The sequence below is a fragment of the Maniola hyperantus genome, chromosome 18 (assembly GCF_902806685.2).
Source record: "Maniola hyperantus chromosome 18, iAphHyp1.2, whole genome shotgun sequence".
Taxonomy (NCBI): domain Eukaryota; kingdom Metazoa; phylum Arthropoda; class Insecta; order Lepidoptera; family Nymphalidae; genus Maniola; species Maniola hyperantus.
In genome coordinates, this window is record NC_048553.1 from 1,982,808 (window position 1) to 2,006,213 (window position 23,406).

Below are 23,406 nucleotides of genomic sequence, written 5' to 3' on the forward strand. Positions count from 1 at the left end.
TCCGCTGCCCGTCCGTCCGTCCGTTAGCCAGTCTGCCTGTCTGTCAGCGGGCTGTATCTCGAAAACCATAATAGGTAGAGAGCTGAAATTTTCACAGAATGTGTATTTCTATTGCCGCTAAAACAACAAATAATAAAACCTAAAAAATATCAGCCATGAAAATTAAAACTTAAGATTGAGTTAAAACGAGACAGATTTATGTGAAAGATATATAGCTCTGTCTCGTTTAACTCAATCTTAAGTAACGATTAGAGACTGTGTGCGGCTGTTAATTATCACTATTCTAAAATTTGCGGTTAACTACCATCCCGTGACCTGTGTTTAGTGCTTGAAAGTTCTACACTGTACCAAATATCTGTCATAATTCATAATATAAAAAGTTAAAAAAAAACATTTTGATATAATCTTTCTGTATAGCGCATAACCGAGGAGGCTCCTGCGGTAGTGTAGCATTGCGGGAGGGGTGACAGTTGTCGCAAGTTGACGAATCACTGAGTTCTCGCGTTACGCCATCACATCCCTCCCGCCCCGCTCCCCTACCGCAAGAACCTACTCAGACTGAGGGCACACGATGCGTGTCCGGTGCGTTGCGGCGCCGCACCGCTGTGAATTTGAGTATTGGATGCCACACGGATACTATGTTGCCGCTTCGACAAAAAGTATGACGTTGCCCCACCGCCTCGTCCCTTTTGTTTAATAGAAATAGCCAGCAAACGAGCAGACGGGTCACCTGATGTTAAGTGATTACCGCCACAGATGAACATTTGCAGCACCAGAGGAACCGCCGATGCGTTGCCGGCCTTTTAGGAATTTTCTAAAAGGCCGGCCTCTCTGCATGCTTAGTGCGAGATTTTGTCTCACCAACGTTGATAGTATTCGAGTGTCGAAACACTACAGCGTTATAGTAAACTGGATCTCAACCTGCCTTGTTTTAAAGCTCAAGTTTGTCTATACATCTACAGCCAGCGCTCCAAGCGGAAACGTTGCAAAATTAAAATCAGTGGTATTGATTTTTCGACTTCAATTCAAGGCTCTTTAGGTCCATTTTACTTTGACGTTAGTGTTTCGACTCTCGAATTCTAGCAACGTTGGTGAGACGTAAGATCTCATACTATGCGCACTGGTCGCAAGTCCGTCGGTCTTTACGAATCGTGTCGCATGGTACAGCGATTTCTATGTAGAATGACGAAGCGACATGTACCGCACCGCAACGCAACGCATCGTGTGGCTTCACACTCAGTGGCGTGCACAGGGTTTGAAGCCAGGGTAGGCATTAGTTAGGGGAACCTGTTTACTTGCAGGTCATAATGTAAAATTTGCATTGAGCTATTACAACTGGGGTAAGCAGTGCATTTATGCGTCTATGACCTGCACGCCACTGTTCACACTTATGCGTTTATGTCTGTACTATGTTATTTATGAGTCGCCCTGCGGTCCCATGTTGAAGAGTATCTTGAGTTCTTCGACGGAGAGTTTGCCGTTCGAGTTCTTAGCGCCCGTGAGCACGTTCTCTGCCATCTCGAGCTTCGACTTCTGCAGCTTTCTGATGGACTGTTCCACTGTGTCCACGCACATGAATCTGAGGGAGAATAACGCAATATTAAGGAGTTTAAAGACTAACTCTATCCTTCTTCTTCGGGGCTGCGCAGGTTCTGAGTCCCCTTTAATCTTTGCTCCTAAAAGTATGTTAAAAGTATGCTCATGAAAAAAGCATATTCCACAATTCAAGATTATCTAAATGATAAATGAGCATGGATTTGACCTGCAGCTCGTTTCAGCAGCCCGCGGTACTGCAAACACTTTTTTATACATGGCATAATCCATACTATCCATACTAATATTATAAATGCGAAAGTGTGTCTGTCTGTCTGTCTGCTAGCTTTTCACGGCCCAACGGGTCAACCGATTTTGATGAAATTTGGTACAGAGGTAGCTTACATTCCCGGGAAGGACATAGGCTACTTTTAATCCTGGAAAATCAAAGAGTTCCCACGGGATTTTCAAAAAACTAAATCCACGCGGACAAAGTCGCGGGCATCTAGGACTTCGTCCGCGTTTTTTTATTGTATATCAAATCTCTGAAAAAATTGCTCTTTTCGAAGATTTCTTGCTGGTTCTTCTCGGTAGGAAAGGCATTCTGAACCAGTCTCTCGGTTTGATCCTGAATCGACGATATATCAAATATTAGGCTATGTTGACGTAAAATCAAAGAAAAATAGGCCTACATTAGGGCAACCTGTGCCAAATGTACTAATTTGACGCCTGCCAGTGACGTCAAAGCCTCAACGTTTTGTTAGAAGTTCCCAAAAACTGTTGTAAAATATGAAAGTGTCCACACAAGTTATCATCGTGGTATCACGGTTTAATCGGGGTTTAGCGTCATCATAACATGCCTCGAGGGCGTATTATTTCGTGCCATTTCCATTCTCCGCACAACGCGTTTTTGCAGAGGAAATGGGCACATCAGTCATGTTTAACAAACGACAAGTCTATAACTGGACGGGTGACTGAACTCTGCACACATGTATAGAGACTCCAGGAAAACATTTATAACAAAATTCCCAGTAATCCAGATCCAAATCATACACACAATTTGGGGTAAAGTAAATGAGCTATAAAGCATTAATTTCCTAAAATCTTGGCAGTCGACGTCACAAGCGGATGCCAGCGTGAGACATCGAGAGCGGTGTCGCCAAATTCCACGAATACTTTGGGTCTGGATCAGAGGCGTAACTATACCGTTGGAGGGGCCCTCTCTGAATGTAAAGAAGGATAACTAACGTATAGTTCTTGCATTTCACGAAGGCCACTGACTCATGCTTGTATTTAAGTCGTATCGGTATACGTAAGGTAACGCTCGCGACTGATTGGTCCGACATGCACGCACACTTACGCAATGACCATGTAAACGACGTTACAACAAGTAAAGTTCACTAGCCTTCGTGAATTGCAAGAACTGTATAAACAATCAAATGATGGATCTGTGCGTAGTGGAACCTTTCTTATAACTACAAAGCAGAAAGCGGGGATTCCCCCAGCGAACCTACCACTAGAACCCACGGCGAAAATATGAACTAACAAGAAAATAGAGCCAGCGCGTGCCAGAACTTCCTTATTTTATAAAAGCTGAAAGTTTCTGTCAGTGACGTAACTGTAGCGTTAGAGACCCGTGGAAAATTCATTGGATGGAACTCTCTCTGAATAATATAAAGGTTAACGTTGAAAGATGGTTGATACATAATCAAATATTGTAGTTTTTATAGATACGTAGGCCTTTTTTATACCTTCAAAACATTGCAAATGCGTGCAAATCTTGGTAAGTACAGTTTTTGTTTAATTTGTGTATGTACTATAGTAGGTAACTTAAATTAATTCAATACATAACTGATAAAGATCATGGTCAATTTGGCCATCTGCTTTTACTAAATTTTGTAATAAATAATAATAACTGTTAGGATCCTCCTAGGCCGGGGGCCCCCTCCGGCCGAAGGCCCCTCGCATTTTGCCTGTCTTGTCACGACATTGTTACGCCACTGGTCTTAATGTAATTTCATGAACCGGTGGGATCTTTGGCAGCCAACTCGACCACTTTAGATGACCGATAATGACGTCCTGGCATGTTACAACTCGAGCAGATAGGATTTGGGTGTTTAGATTCCCGAAAAATATTAATGAAAAAAAACTGATCAACTGACTGATCTATCAATAACGCACAGCTCAAACCACTGGACGGACATAAAGATAGCTATTACGACGTAGGCACTAGGCATCTACTTAGAAATAATTTTTGAAAATTCAACCCCAAACGGTTAACCAAGCAGGGAGCATTCTTAATTCTTCAGGGAGTCGCTGGATTCAGGCGGCGCAAGACCGTAGCGTGTGTGGAAGAGAACCATGTCCAGCAGTGGACGTCTATCGGTTGATGATGATGATGATGAACTCTGTTTTTGAAAGTCGATAATTTGACACGGTAAAATGAAGAAAAGATCGTTATCGGCGGATGTGAAAAAAAACTTGGCACGGACAATAAAGAGAAAAGAAGAACGCTATGTGAATATGACATACTTGTCAATTGTCATGAATGAATGTCGTCAGCGAGCCACGCTACAACATTAGAGTGAAACCACACGATGCGTTGAGTTGGCGGTGCGGCGCGGGCGCTTGAACCGAGCCGCTGCGTCATCCTACATAGAAAACAACCAAATTTCTCTTAGGTTGCTTAGGTTTTAACACACTGGAGGTCAGACGGACTTGTGATCAACTAAAAATTATGTGTCGAATTTTGCGAGATGTCAATGCTCCAGAACTTCATGAGTCATGAGTTCATGACCAACTGTGTCGTATACGTGTCCCTAAATCTAACAGTAATCTTCGTCCGCGTAGAAAGAAAGAAACTTTTCGTGGTCCCAACATCGAGCAATGGCACCTATACCGCGTTCATTGACATCGTTTAACGCGCTTTTTGGACAATAATGTTCAATGGGACCCATTCAATGACGGGTGTATAATTTTGTTTCGGGAGTTACTGAAGTACGCGGAGAGCATTGCACGAATATGTCATTCAATGTTGTTCAAAATCCTTTAATGTTTATCGTTTTGTATTTTGTCTTTTTTTGTACCTTTGTTTGTATTTAAATTTATCATTAATCATCTAGTTAGTGTAAGAGGCACTGCCGTTACAATTAGAAATATTATAATAAAAAATAGAAATCGCTGTACCATGCCCCCCGACGCGTTACGCTCAACGGACTTGGGACCAGAGAGACGAAGCGGAAAGGGATGGTGCAGCTGCAGTGGAACGCAATACTTTCTGCCGAAGGCGGCAACGCAGTGCTCGTGTAACATCCAATATTGAAAGGCACAGCGGTGCGGCGCTGCAACGCACCGAAAACGCATCGTGTGGCCTTAGCCAATCGCCAAGTTTACATGTTGGGTTGAAGGTCAAGGAACTAGAGTCATTTTAAAAGAAAGGAAGTGAAATACTTGTATGTTATTACAGTACTACTACATTTACCAATCGCATCGGCAAAATTCGTTTGCGCAGAAAAGCGCAATCTAACGCTGACTAAAACCGAATTCATACCAATGAAATACAGACCGTATTGCTTGATATTATGATTTAAAACACGAAAACAGAGACTTGCGCAAGGTTGCGGGTTCCAGTGCGGGTCCAGCAGCAGCAGGTGATAACAGAGAGATGGTACTCGCTATGTTGGGTATCACTCTCAGGGGTAAAATCCGGAACAAGGAAATTCGCAGAAGAACAAAAGTGACCGACATAGCTCAAAGGATTAGCAAGCTGAAGTGGCAATGGGCAGGTCATGTCTGTCGCAGAAGCGACGGCCGATGGGGCAGACGGGTTCTGGAGTGGAGACCGCGTACCGGTAAGCGCAGTGTGGGACGACCCCCAGCCCGCTGGACCGATGACCTGAAGAAGATGGTGGGGAGCGGGTGGATGAGGAAGGCTGAGGACCGTGTTTGGTGGCGCGCTCTTGGAAAGGCCTATGTCCAGCAGTGGACGCAAAGAGGCTGATGGACTGGATTGGTACTCACTTGTAGATGTGCACGGGTTTGAGCTGCCCCACGCGGTAGATGCGGTCCTGCGCCTGCTCCTCCAGCTGCGGGTTCCAGTGCGGGTCCAGCAGCAGCAGATGGTTGGCTCCGCACAGATTCAGTCCTACACCACCCGCACAAAGCGATAGTAGCATCACCTGCACAATCCGGTAGTATTTTTTATTTCGGTCGTACGTTGGAATCTCACCCATTGGTTGATGGAAGGGAGCCATGGGAAACGTTTGTGTTTTATGAAAGCTGAAAAATTGTGTGAGCACATCCATCATTTTTTTTTTTTTTTTTTTTTTATTCAGATACAAGTTAGCCCTTGACTGCAATCTCACCTGGTGGTAAGTGATGATGCAGTCTAAGATGATAGCGGGCTAACCTGGAAGGGGTATGGCAGTTTTTATTAAACCCATAGCCCTTTGGTTTCTACACGGAATCGTACCGGAACGCTAAATCGCTTTGCGGCACGGCTTTGCCGGTGGGGTGGTAACTAGCCACGGCGGAAGCCTCCCACCAGACCAGACCAGAAATTTAGAAATTATAAAATTCCAAACCCCTGCCAGGAATCGAACCCGGGACCTCCCACTATTAAGACCACAGCGCTCACCACTGCGCCAGGGAGGTCGTCAAAATTGGATTGATGCTAGTCCTTGCATTTCTCCTAAATGTAGTGAGATTTATGAGCAATGGCCATTGCAATACCTGTCATATGTCACACTGCAACATCTAAATATATAAAAGGAAAAGGTGACTGACTGATCTATCAACGCACAGCTCAAATTACTGGACGGCATTTTGCTTTTTGGCATGCAGATAGTTATTATGACGTAGACATCCGCTAAGAAAAGATTTTGGAAAATTCAACCTCTAAGGGGGTGAAATAGGGGTTTGAAATTTGTATAGTCCACGCGGACATCAGCTAGTTTCTTATATAAATCAGTCACTCACCCGCACGTCGGACTTTGGGTCATTGAGCGCGTTGATGAGGGGCGCGCGCGCAGCCACGGGCACGTCGCCACGAAGAATAACGCTTTTTATGTGAGCAGCTTTCAGTTCCCGTTCCACCAGATTCAGGACCGACGTCCATTGCGAGACCACCACTGCCTTCTCACCTGCCAAAACAAACACGTCGAAATAAAATCGATTTGAAAAACGAAATAAACGAAATCGAAGAAGATCGAACCCCCGACCTCCGATTAGAAGGCGGACGTCCTAACCACTATGCTATTACAGCTTTTCATTCTGAGAGGAGACCAGTGTTCTGTCCGGTAATGGGTTGATCCTGATGACTGTCATCATCATCATGATCAACCCATCACCGGCTCACTACAGAGCACAAGTCTCCTCTCAGAGTGAGAAGGGTTTTGGTCATAGTCTACCACGCTGGCCAAGTGCGGATTGGCAGACTTTGAGAACATTATAGAGAACTCTCAGGCATGCAGGTTTCCTCACGATGTTTCCTTCACCGTTAAAGCAAGTGATATTTTAATTACTTAAAAACGCACATAACTCCGAAAAGTTAGAGGTGCGTGCCCGGGATCGAACCTCCGACCTCCGATTGGAAGGCGGACGTCCTAACCACTAGGCTACCACAGCTTTTTTTTCTGATGACTGTAACTCACCTTTATTCTTGAAAACATTTTTGTGAAGGCACTCCATGACGGCTTTTATCTTAGACGATTGCCTCTCTAGGTTGAACACGGGGTTGTTCGACGACAGCACTGACTTGATCGCCTCTGCCGCGGTGGTGCCTTCACCAGGTTCCTCGTCCTCCTTCTCGTCCTGCTTACCACCGCTCTGCATGACACACACATATTCTAAATTCTATGTTATATATTATATATTATTGTATATACATTTATTCTAAACTAGCTTATGCTCGCGACTTCGTCCGCGTGGATTACAAAATTTCAAATCCCTATTTCACCCCCTTAGGAGTTGAATTTTCAAAAATCCTTTCTTAGCGGATGCCTACGTCATAATAGCTATCTGCATGCCAAATTTCAGCCCGATCCGTCCAGTAGTTTGAGCTGTGCGTTGATAGATCAGTCAGTCAGTCAGTCAGTCAGTCACCTTTCCCTTTTATATATATAGAAGATAGATTCTGTTAAAATAGTTTTCATTATAATTTTAAGTAATCTCTTGTGACCTGCTGTTAAAACTAGATTTAGATTTAATAATAATAATGTAATTACGCTGTTGATTACTTTCAAATAAACAAAATAAATGTGTTACTTACAACAGTGTGAAGAATGTGTTTTTGTTTAGCAGTCAAGCAGTTTATGTATGCGCCATTACAATCAATGTGGGCGCGAGTATTCTGCTACAATGTACATGGACTAAGAGCCAGCGCATGCAAGACCTTCTTTATTTTATACAAGCTGAAAGTTTATCTGCATAATAATTGTCCCCAATATTGGGAGGAACGTTTGTTTGAATCAGCACGCACTGGTTCTTAGGCCAAAACCATAGACAAAACACACAACAAGAAAGAAGTGAAACTTAAGGGTAGCATCTTGTATTTAATAAGGGTAGCATCTTGTATGGGGTGTTGATTATGAAGATAAAGTCCATACGTTATCTTCATAATCTATAAACACCCCATAAAATCGAGAACATATCGATTTTTAAATTTATGTGGTTGCTTCGAGCCTGTACTGAGCTACACTTGACAATATACTCACGAGTCTTTTGGAGCTGTTTTTGTCTTCTAGAGTGAGCTTGTTGAGTTCGGCCAGCAGGTCCTCGCTGCCGGCGTCCTCAGCTAGGTCTCCGTTGTTGTCGTGATCCAACATGGCGGCGATGAGCCCGCAGTGGCAGCACACTTGACGCAAGCGCAGCAGGAGAACCAAGATCTCGTGGGATTTGACAGGTTTTGCACCTAAAATTATAAGAAAGCCGTGAGGTGTCGCAGGACACCCGACAGAAGCGAAACTTTTTGCGTATAGTGCAGTAAGATTCAAACTTTGGAACCCTTAGCGGTTCTTACTCCTTGATAAAAAAAAGATAAAAATAAAATAAAATTAAGATAAAATTGAAAAAACTATTGTTAGAAAAGACATATTACTCGATTAATGATTACCTTGTAGAGAAATTTTAGTTTTATTTTAATTTTTGACATTTGTAACATTATCATTTAAATTTGTATTTTTTTGTGACTAAGTATTTAATTTGACTAATCAAAACTATGTACACGTTGTTCGGTATATCATGTCATAACATATTGCATGCTAATAGGCAGAATTTGGCTGTACCTTTTTGTTTTGTAATATCTGCACTGTTTACCCATATTCGCAATAAAGAAATTTGAATTTGAATTTGATAGAAGGATATACAAGAACTATCAATGAGTAAAACGCGAATGCGAAAGAAACGAGGAGGAGAAAACTTATAGTTGAAGGCTTATGAGTTGCATATTTTATTTTTATTTTTATTTTGACAAAATGAAAAGTGAACAATTTACGCCACACTTTTAGACCAAAACACTAGATAAAAAGCCGAGACTGGTGTTGGCAGTTTGCAGCCCAAAAAGACCGTAGTCTGTACTAAGGGTTGACAAAGTTCATCGACCTCTCACAAACATTCATACAAACCTATATAATTTTTAATTTTATTTTATTTTATATTGAAAGGCAGTTATACCTTTGGTTGGTTTTTTTCTACAATTCTAATGGTAAAACATTAAACTAAAAAGTTAAACAATGATTCAGCATATCACTACCCATATAAATAAATGCAAAATGTAAATGCGAAAGTGTGTTTGTTTGTCTTTCAATCACGTCACAACGGAGCAAACGGATCGACGTGATTTTTGCATGGTACAGTAAAAGACCTGGAGAATGACATAGGCTACTTTTTATCCCAGAAAATCAGAGTTCCCACAGGATTTTTAAAAACCTAAATCCACGCAGACGAAGTCGCGGACATCAGCTATTTATAAAATAACTGTGGAAGTGACTAAAATCAAAAAATCAGCGCTGTATGTCCTTGTGCAACAAGGCATACAGCATAATGCTGAGCTGGGACCCTTTTTTCGGGTTGTGCCACACAATATAACAGTTTGTTCCGGCGCTTCTTTTGCTTGTTCTCAGGTGGAAGAAGCGCCGGAACAACCAGCTCTTAGCTTTAAGTTGTGATGTGTGGCATAATTTGTATTAATAAACGTCTTTTCTTTCTTTCTTTCGTCTTTTCTAAAAATATATTGCACCTTGCAAAGCGATCATCCTCTTATGCATCTTGGCGTATTCACTGTCCTTCTGCGGCATCAGGCCCTGCATGCCGGACGCCTTCTCCGCACGCTGGTGCAGGAACTGAGCGAACAGGGTCTTCGAGAACACCAGCACCTGAGGAAAGGAAAACAGATTCCATGTTCTGTTTTTTTACTGCAGAGACGTAAGCTCTCTTTGCGTGTTCTATCGCCTTTATAATTGGGGACTGCTCTGAAGAGCTGTTTGACCTCATTGCACTCTCCTTTTTCTATAACCGCACCGCACACCACCGTAAGCAATTTCACCCTCACCACCTGGGTGTCTTGTGCACTTCGACCGCCCGCTGTGCCAGATCTTTCTTTCCACACACATGCAAACTGTGAAGTCAACTCCCTTTGGCGTTGTTTCCACTAGATTATAGTATAGGGTTGTTCAAAGGGCGGATCAACAAATCCCTGAAAAGCCGGCAACGCATTGGCGGTTCCTCTGGTGCTGCAAATGTTAATGAGCGGCAGTAATCATTTAACATCAGGTGACCCACCCGTTATTTTTTTTTAAATGTAGACTAGCGCTTGGCCGCAACTAGACCTGCTGGCAAGTGATGATGCAGCCTCAGATGAGCCTAAGATATTTACTCTTGACTTGAATGTACCCATATTAAGATTAGAGGGGAAAACTGATGCTGGAAGGGCGTTCATAACCTAGCGGTTCGAATTAAAAACGAGGAAGCTAGTCACTTCGTACTCAATCGCTGTATGGTTTGTGGCCAACGAATGAGCTGTAAGAAACCTAGAAAATCCACTATGACGTTGAAAAAGATACTTACCTATCGAAAGATACTTTCGAAGACACCATAAAAGACTTATGTCGAAAAAATTACCCTGTCAGAAAAAAATAAGGCTGATGACCATAAAAGTTATTATCTGACCTTTTGATATACATTCATCTCCAAGTGCTGTGAGGTCAAAAAACTGACGCAGCCAAAAAATAAGGTCGATGGAGGGAGGAAAGTAGGTAAAATTGACCTTCTGATACACGTTCATCTCCTCCTGCTGCAAGGTGACGCTGACGTCGTGCGTGCTGCGCTCGGGCAAGCAGGTCAGCTGCCCCTTCTCTTGCAGCTGCAGTTTGGTGCGTCGCAGCATCACACAGCTCATGATGGTGTTGAGGCGCTCCGAACCGCCCAGACTCTTGTTGTCGATCCATTTCTTCCACATCTGCAAAGATTTAATACGGTTAAAGGTGTAAAATACAGCTATAGTATACGTCCCGCAAATTGCTAATGCGCGTGGCCGCTTATTTAGTGACGCCAGCACTAGACTGAAGTTTCGAAGATGGTATATTTTTACTTAAATATACGTCAAAATGACGTCATTTCGATGTTAATGAGACATGGTTCCAACGCAATAGCAATTTGCGGGACTTATGTCATGGTGGATTGAATTGCGTGTGAAAAGTGTATGTTTCAAATGAATACATTTTACAAATTGTACTTACTTTATAGTACGCGATATATCGAGATGGAAATCGGTGTGGAGACGCCCCGCACACCCGCACAGCCCCCGCGAGCAAGCGCGGATGACGTGCGGGTGTGCGGGGCATCCCCCCGCCTCATGCCCCGATCTGCCGCAGTCTAAACACATGTCTGTTTTGCCGTAACGAGGAATACTCACAGTGAGGTCATCGAACGGCGTACAGCGCAAGAACTTGAGCAGCGCAAAGAGATCCAGGTCCTTGTTATGCAGCGGCGTGCCGGTGAGCGCCCAGCGCCTGCGGCCGTGCAGACTGCATACTCCTTGAGATGTGGCGGACTTGTGGTTGCGGACCACGTGAGCTTCGTCCAGGATCACGCGGCGCCAGCGGATGCGCGACAACACGCCGCTCTATAAAACGAAAACAGTTTTAACCAAAATAAATATCATTACCCATATCATAAATGCGAAAGTAATTTAGTAATTTAATATTGTATATGCTTATGTCAACAAGCACGCAAATTGTTCAAGATCAAATCAATGTATGTGTGTAATCTAGATGATTGAAAAATAAACGATTTATTTATTTATTAAATGCGAAAGTATGTTTGTTTGTTTGTTGGTTTGTTTTTCAATCGGAAACGGAGCAACGGTTCGCCGTGATTTTTGCATGGATATAGTTAAAGACCTGGATAGTGACGTAGGCTACTTTTTATCCCGGAAAACCAAAGAGCTACCGACGGGATTTTTAGGTATTTAAATCGTTGTCTACATCGGCGTAGTTAGTAAAAATAGATACACAGAGAATTCAACCCCAAGAGTACGCATATACAAGATTTTGCATGAAAACAAAATCGTAAAATGTTGGCGGGGGACAGGGGAGAATGCTTTGTTTTGATTGGTGGACTCAAAAGTCACGTGATCAAGACAATGTGCGGAATGAGGGTACCGAACGGGCGTGAGTCGACTTATATGCTAAGCAACTGCCTAAGCTTAGCGATAGGAGGTGTCCGGGTATAAGGCATTCATAGGTAGGTCTGTGAGTAGATATAAATAATGGGGCTGATTCTCTTGTACACAATCTCTAAACTAAACTAAATTAACAGGTCTAAATCTAGTGCTATCCTTTTTCGCAAGCAACTTTATGACAGGGATAGCAATAGATTTAGTCGTGTCATTTTAGTTTAGTTTAGAGATTGTGTACAAGAGAATCAGCCCCATTGTTTGATTTAAGTTAGACTTACCACACTCTCTCTCTGCATGATATTGTATGTGGTGATCACAAGGTCCTTAGTTGCCAGTTGGTGAGGATGCGTGCTGCGCGCGGAGCCGTGGTGCAAACTAACTGACAGAGCGTGCGACTTGCAGTGCTTGCCCACTTCGTTTGCCCACTGCTGCACTAGGGTGGCTGGGCACACTACCAGCGTACCTCCGCGGGTCGCTGTGGGATATACGAGTATTTGAAATTCAAAATACCACCTCTTTATCCTCGAATTACTTCTCATCATAATGATCAACCCATCGCCGTTTCACTACTGAGGCCGTGTCTCCTCTGAGAAGGAGAAGGGTTTAGCCATAATCTACCATACTGACCAAGTGCGGATTGGCAGACTTCACACACCTATAAGAACATTATGGAGAACTCTCAAACATGGATGTTTCCTCGCGACGTTTTCCTTCACCGTTAAAGCAAATGATATTTAATTTCTTAAAACACGAAAGCACCAATCAGAAGAGAGAAAGCTCAATCTCCCATGAGAATAAAATTGAATTTTGTTCCCGCTATCTCCTAATGCCCAATTTTCGTTTTTTGAATAGATATGCGTTTATTTTTTTGTCAACCAGCAAAACCAAAAAAAGACAAGTGCTTTAAACAAGGCAATGTAAGATTCACCTAATCCAGATAATATTAAAGTATAAATTGCCTAAATGACACGTGGTTGAGTGCCAATCGTGGTTGAGCAGATATTTCCGCGGACAACAGTAACGCTGAGGGATCAATTAAACTTACATTTCGGTCCTCTCTCGTCATCATCATCCTCATCGTTGTCAATGGAACCCTCCTTGTCGGCCGCGATCAGCGAAATCATTGTGATAGTTTTTCCCAGACCCATGTCATCAGCTGGGGACAAAATTGACAATATGGTAACTATGTCGTTAGCTGGGGTCAAAATTGACGACATGGTAATTATGTTGTAATCTGGGGACAATAATTGACAATATGGTAACTTGTCGTCAGCTGGGGTCAAAATTGACAATATGGTAATATGTTGTAAGCTGGGGTCAAAATTGACAATATGGTATGTTGTAAGCTGACGACAAAATTGACAATAGTGTAAAGTTATGTCGTCAGCTGGGGTCAAAATTGACAATATGGTAATATGTTGTAAGCTGAGGACAAAATTGACAATAAGGTAACCATATCGGCAGCTGGAGACATGAATTGTGAATAGGTTGTAAGCTGGGGACTAAATTGACAATAGGGTAGTTAGTAGTTACGTAGTGAGCTCGGGACAACATTGGCAACAGGGTAATTATGTCGTCAGCTGGAGATAAAATTGACAATAAGGGTGAAAGTGGGGGACGAAAGGGTTAGTTGGGTAGTTTTTTTGTTTGATTTGGTACATTATCTCGTACGCTCAGAAAATACCATTCAAAGAAGGCTTTCTGTAACATCAAACTGGTTCTTCAGAAACACTTACCTAGTATCCCCCCGGACGGTTTCTGCGTCTCCCGCCATTTAAGCCAGGCAAGTGCGTGCAACTGGTGCTCCATGAGCTCGCTCTTGACGCTGGCGGGCTGCTTGGCCATAGACTCCTCGGAAGGTCGGGAGGCGAGTGACTCGTACAAGTCGCGCAAGCGGTCCAGAATAAGGTTGCGCTCCGCCATGTGGGTGGCCATTGCTTTACACAAATAAGAACGAACATGAATTCCATAACAAGTTAGCCCTTGACTGCGATCTCACCTGCTGTGTGATTCGCCTCAGTGTCTAACACTGAATGCCACCGAGCATATTTGACGTTGGTTGGTTCTACATTGCTGTTTCGTTGATTGATATTAAAATAATTTTTCATAGGAAACCTTCAATGGATTAAAAATAAATGTTAAATAAGTTATACCTACACTGAGTTGTAGGTATAGGGAATCAGTAGGCTGGTGGTAAGTGATGATGCAGTTTAAGATAGAAACGGGCTAACTCGGAAAGGGTATGTCAGTTTTTATTAAACACTAAATCGGCTAAAAAATACGGCTATAGTACGGAACTCTCGGTGCGCAAACCCTCCGCACATGGTCGGTTTTTAAGGTTCCGTACCTTAAAAGGAAAAACGGAACCCTTATAGGATCACTTTGTTGTCTGTCTGTCTGTCAAGAAACCTACAGGGTACTTCCCGTTGACCTAGAATCATGAAATTTGGCAGGTAGGTGGGTCTTATGTGGGCTTTAGGGGAAAAATCTGAAACCCGTGAATTTAGGGTTAGATCAAACAAAAAAAAATTGTGGTCATGAACTAATAATTAGTATTTTCAATATTCGAAGTAAGATAACTATATCAAGTAGGGTATCATATAAAAGGTCTTCACCTGTGCATTCTAAAACAGATTTATATTTATTTTTATGCATTATAGTTTTTGAATTATCGTGCAAAATGTCGCAAAAATACGACTGTGGTACGGAACCCTCAGTGCGCGAGTCTGACTCGCACTTTTTTTATTCAAGTAAGTAGAATTTTAATAGTTTACCCTGTTTGCCGAACATCCTCGGCTGCACGGCATTGCTGGCTTTCTGTATATCGTCCCAGGAGAGGCCTTTGTCCGCAGGCGCCGTGCCGTCGCGCGACATTTGTTGTGGTGTAGGCTTGTCTAAAACAAAACAAATCTTGATGGAGTCTTTGGATTTAAAAGAATTATTGTATAAACTAATTATTTTAAGCTTTTTTCGTGGTTTAACTACATATTTTGATGTATATAACGGGTAAATACCACGATTATTTTTTTGTTTTTATTTGTCGATATTTCAACCTAATTGCACGGGTCGTGGTGCCGTCGTGACCACGATATAAAAAAAATCTTTATTTAACAAAAACAAGATCTTTTGGCGTCGTTTACTAGTGGTCTCCACACTAGGTTTAACTTGTGACGTGGAGACCATATATGAGTTCCTAGTGGGTTTTACGATCAATGCGATTGGGTTGAAATATCGATAAATTATTGACCACGACCCGTGCAATTGGGTTGAAACATCGACAAATAAAAACAAAAATTAATCGTGGTACGAACCTCTAATCTAAGGTGTGGAATACACCTTAGAGGTTCGAGTTAGAAACGTTGCAAAAACGTTTTCTGCAGTAGTAAAGATATAATACCTGGCTCCACGACCATGTTGGCCACCTTGTCGCCCTGCTTCTGCACGTCTCTCTCCAGCGTGTCGAGCCGCTCCATCAGCTTGGCGCCGCCGTCGGGGAGCGTGTCCACGTCCATATTCTCCAGCAAGTACTACAACATTTACATTCTAGGTACTAGTCGTAGACTCATAGGCAAAGACTCTCTAGCTGACTTAAAAGATAAAGAAAGTTTCGGAACTTTCTGGAGTTTCCAGAAATTTGAATCGACTGTTATGCGGTACGAAGTTCGTCGGGTCAGCTAGTGTAAAATAAAATAAAAATGTATAGGTTTGAATGAATGTTAGAAATGTTTTGTATGAAGTAGGTACCTACTTAAAAATCTATAAATCGTGTGAGGTCGATGATCTTTGTCAGCCCTAGCACAGACTACGGTCTATTTGGGCTCCAAATTGCAAACACCAGTCTCAGTTTGTATCTAGTGCTTTGGTCTAAAAGTGTGCTGTAAAATGTTCACTTTTCATTAAGTCAATATTTTTTTTTTATAAAAGCTACCGTTTACCTTTTAAGTCATTTAAACAAAAATAGGTTATAGATATTTGTATTGGAGGTTAACAATCTACTTACCCTAACATTCTGCAAGTCTTCCCTGAGTCCGTTGAGTTTACTGAGTTCGTTCTCTCTGACGTGTTTCTTCACGTAAACTATATTCTGGTTCGGGTAGCTGGGCGGGGCTAGGTACTGCTTTATATTGCTAATGTATTGCGTTGAGCTCTCCTCTTTTGATTGCGGCGATTTCTTGACATCAGGCGGTTTCTTAACGCTAGGAGACTTCTTGAGGTTAGGCGATTTGTCTTCTTTCACCTAAAAATAATCATCATCTCAGCGATATCATTGTTCCACTATCCATTACATTCTAGAAGTTAGTATAGCATTCTCTCTGTTACGTAATCTATATATATATATAAGGAAAAGGTGACTGACTGACTGACTGATCTATCAACGCACGGATCGCGTTGAAATTCGGCATGCAGATAGCCATTATGACGTAGGCATCCGCTGAGAAAGGATTTTTCAAAATGCAACCCCTAAAGGGCTAAAATAGGGGTTTGAAGTTTGTATGAAAGTCTGTCAGTCTTGAAGTGTCTATAAAAAAGTTTTGAAGTTAATATTTTTGCAATTAGCAGTATGACATGTTTTATTAAGCTCATAATTATGTTAAAATCTCATAAAAGGGTGTAAAATAGGGGTTTAAAATTTGTGTAGTCCACGCGGACGAAGTCGCGGGCATAAGCTAGTCCCATACAAAATGATAGAGGCAAAAATCTTAGTGATCAAAACGACGAATCGATAGTGTATGTCAAGATCGATAATGATTTACTTAATCGAAGACGATATCGGAAATCGCAACAAAAACCCATGCAATCATGAATATTGTAACGATAAATCGACAGTGTATGGCTCTTTGCGATCAACGATTCGATTTTTGTCATGCGAATACTGAATTCGCTTTAATAGCCATTTCTTAACCCACACTTTTCTAGGTTTTCTTCTTTCTTCTGTGCCGAATCAAAGTTACCGCCTTATAAGTAAGGAAAAGAAGTTCTTTCCCTATTTTATAGGGCACATGTTGAATTATTTAAGCGCGTTTTTATCGTTCCGTTTCGAACAAGTAAATGATCGATCGTAACGATCAACCGTTTCGTGTGTGTACGGCATTTTTGAAGCGATGGATCGTCACGATTTTCTTAAGATTGATCGAAGCGACGAATCGTACCGTATATGGGGCCCTTAAATTTACGCGGACGAAGTCGGGGGGAAAAGTTAGTACCAAATAACTTCTTGGCTTTCAAATCGTTCGTCAAAAGCCTTCATATTCAAAAATTATAAAACTGATAAGTTTTATCAGGTTTTTAAGTACCTACTGACCTATGTTGCAATTTAACCATACTCACATAAAGCAAACAAGTTTTTAAAATACTTCCAAAACGATATTTAAAAAAACTGCTACCTAGGTAGCGAACTTAAAGTTAATCTTATTTAAAACAAACTGTTAGTAAAACGACATTTGTAACGGCTTTGTAATACCTAAAAATCGAAGTCTTTCAACGAGATTTTTCATAGAAATTTTTACCGTTTGACGATACAGGAAAAACACATTACATTACTCACAGGTTTTGGCATTTTTTCAAGTCACCACGATTACAAATCACAATTTTCATGAAATTACTAATTATTTTCGAAATAATAGGCGCATGAATAAACAGATTTTTTTAAAACACAAATCATTTCAAGCACACATCGCGGTTTGAAGTCTATACCTACGTGTCGTGTCGTGGTGTCGCACGAATAATTTTAAAGGTACCCACAAAATTTTATTTTTTTACTGGCGTTTCGTTTATAAATTATAGTTAGTCTTGTCATAAAACCGAAGCGGTTTCACAGAATGGCAATTTTAAATCATGCGTAACAGGTAAAATCGGTAACTTATTTTGTAAACTAATACGATTATTTGCTAGCAAGTTTACTGTTATTTGATAACTTTACTTAATTTCACAAATGTATTTTTTACTGATACAAAAATTATAACATTAGTACAGTTTTCAGTTTTATAAAGGCTGCGGCGGCGCCAAATTTATGTTATGATTTCCATTAAGCCAGGGGTAATATAACTGGGGTTAGATTTTCATTCAAGTATCATTATTTCCTCAGAATAAATACCTACCTGTAGAAGAAACCCTATTGTGACGCTTACTGTTAGAGCGCGATACCAAAATGCATTTAGACTCTTATTAGAACGTGACAAAATGATTATTTTCTGTCCTTATCTGGCCACTTAGGTCATTATAAAGATTAAAACTCTCGATAAGCCTCTACACGTTGTGATCTATATCCACGTGCAAGCTTTATATGAGGGAACATTTTAATCTATATATATATAAAATTCAAAGTCCTGACTGACTGACTGACAAAAATATCAACGCACAGCCTAAACCGCTGGTCCTAAAGACATGAAATTTGGAGGGACTATTCTTTGTAAAGAGTAGGTATCCACTAAGAAAGGATTTTTCGAAATTCTACCCCTAAGTGGGTTAAATGGGGGATGGAAGTTTGTATGAAAGTCCGTCATTTGTCAAGTTATTTGCATGAAAATTGGTATTTGAGTTTTCGGTCTCAAATGAAGAAATACGTGTTTCAGGATTTTTGGAAAATTCGCCCATAAGGGTGGTAAAATAGGGGATGTAAGTTTGTATGGGAAAGTTTTCATTATTGTTGATATTATAATTGACTTGAAATTTGGAAAGAAGGTTTTTTCTTGAGGTTAGGTGTCAGCTAAGAAACGACTATGAGAAATCCCCCCCCCCCCCCCCCGTAAAAGTTTATTCGAATAAAAAAGGTTTTTATTTATTTATTTATTCGCGGTAACATGGTCGTCGGTCGTATGGGCCGCATATAGTGGGCCTCTTACGCATTTCAACGGGAAGCAACTTGTTTACCTTTTAAGAAACATTTTTCTACCAAAAGTAAAGTAAAATAATGAAGTTGTGAGTGAAGTTATACTCTATCCGCGGAAAGAAGTTACTATATAGCGCTCTCTCTGTTACGTGATTCCATAGAAATGATACAGGCAAAAATCTCAGCGGGCGCTTAACACTTTGAGTCCCTAACCAATCACAAACGCAACTATGTTTTCTAATTGAATTTTCAATGTTTTTTGAAAACATTTTCGAATTGAATTTCGAATGTTTTTTTAAAACATGTTTGTGATTGGAGATTTTCGTGTGTCATTTGTATGTGATTATGGAACAGAGAGAGCCCTGTACTAACTTCTTTCTGTGGATAGAGTATATCCATAATGACATCACTTACCTCGATTTCATCGTCGCTGCTGAGTGCAATAATCTCTGGCTCCTTTTCTATTATCGTAACATCATCATCAATGACATTTTCTTGGTACATTTTAGTTTTCTTATTCACCTTCTTCAGTATCTTATTCGTCAAATCACATATTTCAGGGCTATAGAGATTAGAGACTTTTGCATCCTTTTCATTTATTTCATTAGTTACATCATGTAAGGGGCTGGATATGGGTGAGCAAGTTATTCTAGAAGAATCCCCATCGTCTGCTTTCGTAGTTTTTACATGTGCTTCAATGTCGGACTCCGTGTATAGGTTTCCCGTTGAACTAGCGCGAGAGGACTGGGCGGTCTGAAATATTAGCTAGCTTTACTACATAAACGCAAGTGTTACTACTTTGCTGTGATATAAATAACGAACTTCTTCTTACCTACCTACATTTATTTATGAATTTAATGATTGTGATTTTACCTACTAAGTATATTTAGTTTAAAATAACCTACATTTAGTTCAATGTTGTTAGTTTATAAGTAATTGTTATTTAGCTTTTAAGTATTATACCAATGAATTTATGTGTTACATGTAGGTATCTACTGTCGACGGCATTGGTGTACGGAAAAACTTAAGATTTCAAGTTAATGATTACACCTAAACATGTTGCAAACTGTATATATTCTTCCTAAATAAATAAATATATTATTATTATAGAAGAATAAATGTCATTTCCCATAATATAAACCGGTGGCGGTCTCCACATATCGATACTAGATGGAGACCACAGGTATCTTAAATCACTCGCTAATCTTATTAGTTTTGTAAATATATTTTATGACAAATTATTAAACTTACATCAGACTCAATATAATCTGAATCATCACTGTCATTTTCCTTAGGTATGATACCCATGATACTCATTCTAGTAGCACGAGACATCATCATTTTCTCTTCCTCCAGACCATCATCACTTGTAACACTATCCTTTTTACCACTTGAACTAGTTTCATCAGCATTTTCATTTGAGCAATCGATTTCTTTACGTCCAGATGTCTCTATGTCGTTTTGAACATCACCTTCATCTATTGAAGGCTCTATAGCATCACTTTGCTCTGATCGTTTTTTAGCATTGTGCTTATTTTTAGGATAATTATTATCACTGTCGCTAATTTCACTTAGTGAAGTATCATTGTCATCGCTTAGGTCAGACTTATTTTTCTTATCATTAAGGTCTTTATTTTTATGACCTTGTTTTTTACTAAGATCACTTTTGTGATTTCTGTCATCATTTTTATGATTACTATCACTAACTTCATTTTCAGATTCACTGGCATGACTATCTTGTGAAACAGTTTCGTAGTCACTCTTGTTATTGTCATCACTATTTTGAGTTTTATCATTCTGATCAGACTGTTCACTATTATCATCATCGTCACTATTTTGACGTTCATCATTCTGATCAGAATGTCCATCGTCACTAATAATGCTATAATTTTGTATACTCATATTTTGAATATTACGAATTACATTTTTTTTGTAAAGTGTCAATTTTCACAGGTGTGTCTTTGAGACATTTCTTCTTTCTAGCATGATCTTTGATGAATGAATTATCGGATTCAGAGTCTAGGAGGATCATATGCTTCTTCTTTTTCCTTCCAATGAAAGAGTCAGAAGATCTTGGGGAGGGTTTGACTAGGGGGCGACGTTTCGGTATTATTTCTGGAGACACTTGGTGAGCTAAAAGAGATTTAATTATTTATTTTCAGCAGGTTAACTAATAACCACTGATCGGAATAGGCATTGAAAATTGGCGGGATTTCATGACAATACTGTAATTTTTTTAATTCTCTATTAGCATCCGCTTAACAACAATCACACTTGATGGATACTGATGACTTACTGCCTTAGATGGACGTGTTTCTCTAGAAAATGCCTTGTGACGCTTGTTTTAAAGATACCCGGATGACATATTAATGATAATGTTTAAAGTTGTTCACCCCAAATTGCACTGCCTATTCCGAATTGTGCTAATAATAAAATTCTGCAAATAAACAGTTTAGAAACTGTCGTAAGTTGGTGGGTAAGTGGTTCAAAGTCAAATAATTTATTCAAAATAGGTAATAAACTACACTTTTTGATGGTTGGTTGTTGAATTTGTAATATCATATAGTGGTGATAATTTTTATGCGAACTAAAACTAAAGCTACATGGTTCCAGTTTTGTTTTTCCCCTGTTATCACAAACTTATTTCTTAACTATATGCCTACTTGATAAATGTTTGCAATAAACAGCAATATATTGACTAACTTTTTAGCTTTTATTTACAAAATAATTTTAACAAAATATTAACAACTAGATGATGCCCGCGTGGATTTAGGCGTTTATAAATCCTGTGGGAACTCTTCAATTTTCCGGAATAAAAAGTAGCCTGTCCTTTCCCGGGATGCAAGCTATCTCTGTACCAAATTTCGTCAAAATCGGTTGAACGGTTGAGCCGTGAAAAGCTAGCAGACAGACAGACAGACAGACAGATAGACAGACACACTTTCACATTTATAATATTAGTATAGATTAAATCAATGTTTGCAAAAAAATCAAATGACATTTTAGCAAATTATTTCTAACTAGCGACGCGCCTCAGCTTCACACGAGAAGCTTATTACAATTTTCGTAGGGATCTCTAATAAAATATAGGAATAATGTAGCTTTCTACTGGTGAAATAATTTTCAAAATCGGTTCAGTAGTTCCAGAGATTATCCCATATGAACAAATTATACCTCTATTTAATATTAAGTATATGTATAATATTATTTCTTACCTTCATCATCAGAAGAAGTAATAACTACTTTGTTAGAAGACTCAGACTGTCTTTGAATGCTGCTTCTCCTGGACTTATCTATAACAAAAAATATAACATTAAAGAAATTAGTTCTGAGTGACATAGGCTATATTTTGCTACAAAAATTGTAATAAGCCAGGGTGGGTCACTAGTTATTTATGTGGAGAGAGCAAAAAAATTGTTTAATTACTGGGAGAGCATCAACATAATATGATGTAAAGAAAAACCACTGTGTGTGTACAAAGTACTTACCATCATCACTACTCAAGACTACATGGTGTAGTTTCACATTACTCCCTCTAGCCGTTGAGTTGGGTAAGTTTGTGGGCTCATTCTCTTTTTCTGATTCATCTAAAATTAATACATAAATTTATGTAAGTACCTACCTAGATAAAATTATTGCACCATGAAGCATTAAGGTTTACAATGATGACTTAGCACTTAGTAAAAAATAAATACATTGTTAAATATTTTCTTGAGCCTATAAAAGCATAAGTTTTTTTTAAATATCAATTATGGTGCAAGAAACAAATTATTTATTTGAATGGATTCTTAAAACAATAGAGCGAAGTGTACTCTGTTGATCTTTTAATTTTTACAATCTAACGCTTGTAAAACTGTAAAATATACTGCTAATACCAGCTAATACTTATTAGGGTTATAATCAAGAAAAGATAGGCCATGAAAGGAGAGGAGCTTAAAGTAGCATTATTGAAAAGATTACCTCCAGTTGAATCATCAGATTCAGGTACATAAACAGTTTTATTTTTCTTCCCTGGTGTTTTTGGAACAAGAGATTGGCTGAAACTACTATCGATAATTTCACTGTCGGACTCACTTCCCGCGCCCGTAAGGTCGCGGTACTCGCAAAACGAATTTTCCATCATAAACTTTTATATAATAAAGTATGAACCGAAAGTTCAATTCATAAAACAAAAGTTTTATGGTTTTAATAAGAACTTTACCAATTTCTTGATTATTTTGAAAACAAAAAGTCGTTTTTTGTTGACGTTTTTGGTCATTTTGATCACAGATTAATAATCATTGTAACTATTATAGCCATAGACAAAGATCTATGTCAATACGATCAGATTTGGTCGCCCCCAGGTCGTCCCAACAAAATCAGAACGTGC

The 23,406-nt window shown here is 39.9% G+C and overlaps 1 protein-coding gene across 1 annotated transcript; it reads right to left on the minus strand.

Annotated features, from left to right (window-relative positions):
- Positions 1-367: 367 nt before the first annotated feature.
- Positions 368-23,198, minus strand: LOC117990771 (transcription termination factor 2-like). The gene is given in 20 exon segments (XM_069504579.1): positions 368-1,579; positions 5,554-5,711; positions 6,511-6,674; positions 7,185-7,359; positions 8,247-8,443; positions 9,770-9,905; positions 10,796-10,987; positions 11,444-11,653; positions 12,487-12,683; positions 13,254-13,364; positions 13,945-14,145; positions 14,983-15,102; positions 15,606-15,735; positions 16,209-16,445; positions 19,452-19,790; positions 20,289-20,960; positions 20,962-21,170; positions 22,253-22,330; positions 22,526-22,624; positions 22,998-23,198. Coding segments are annotated over 20 exon segments (3,951 nt in total). The 5' UTR covers positions 23,161-23,198; the 3' UTR covers positions 368-1,416.
- Positions 23,199-23,406: the final 208 nt, after the last annotated feature.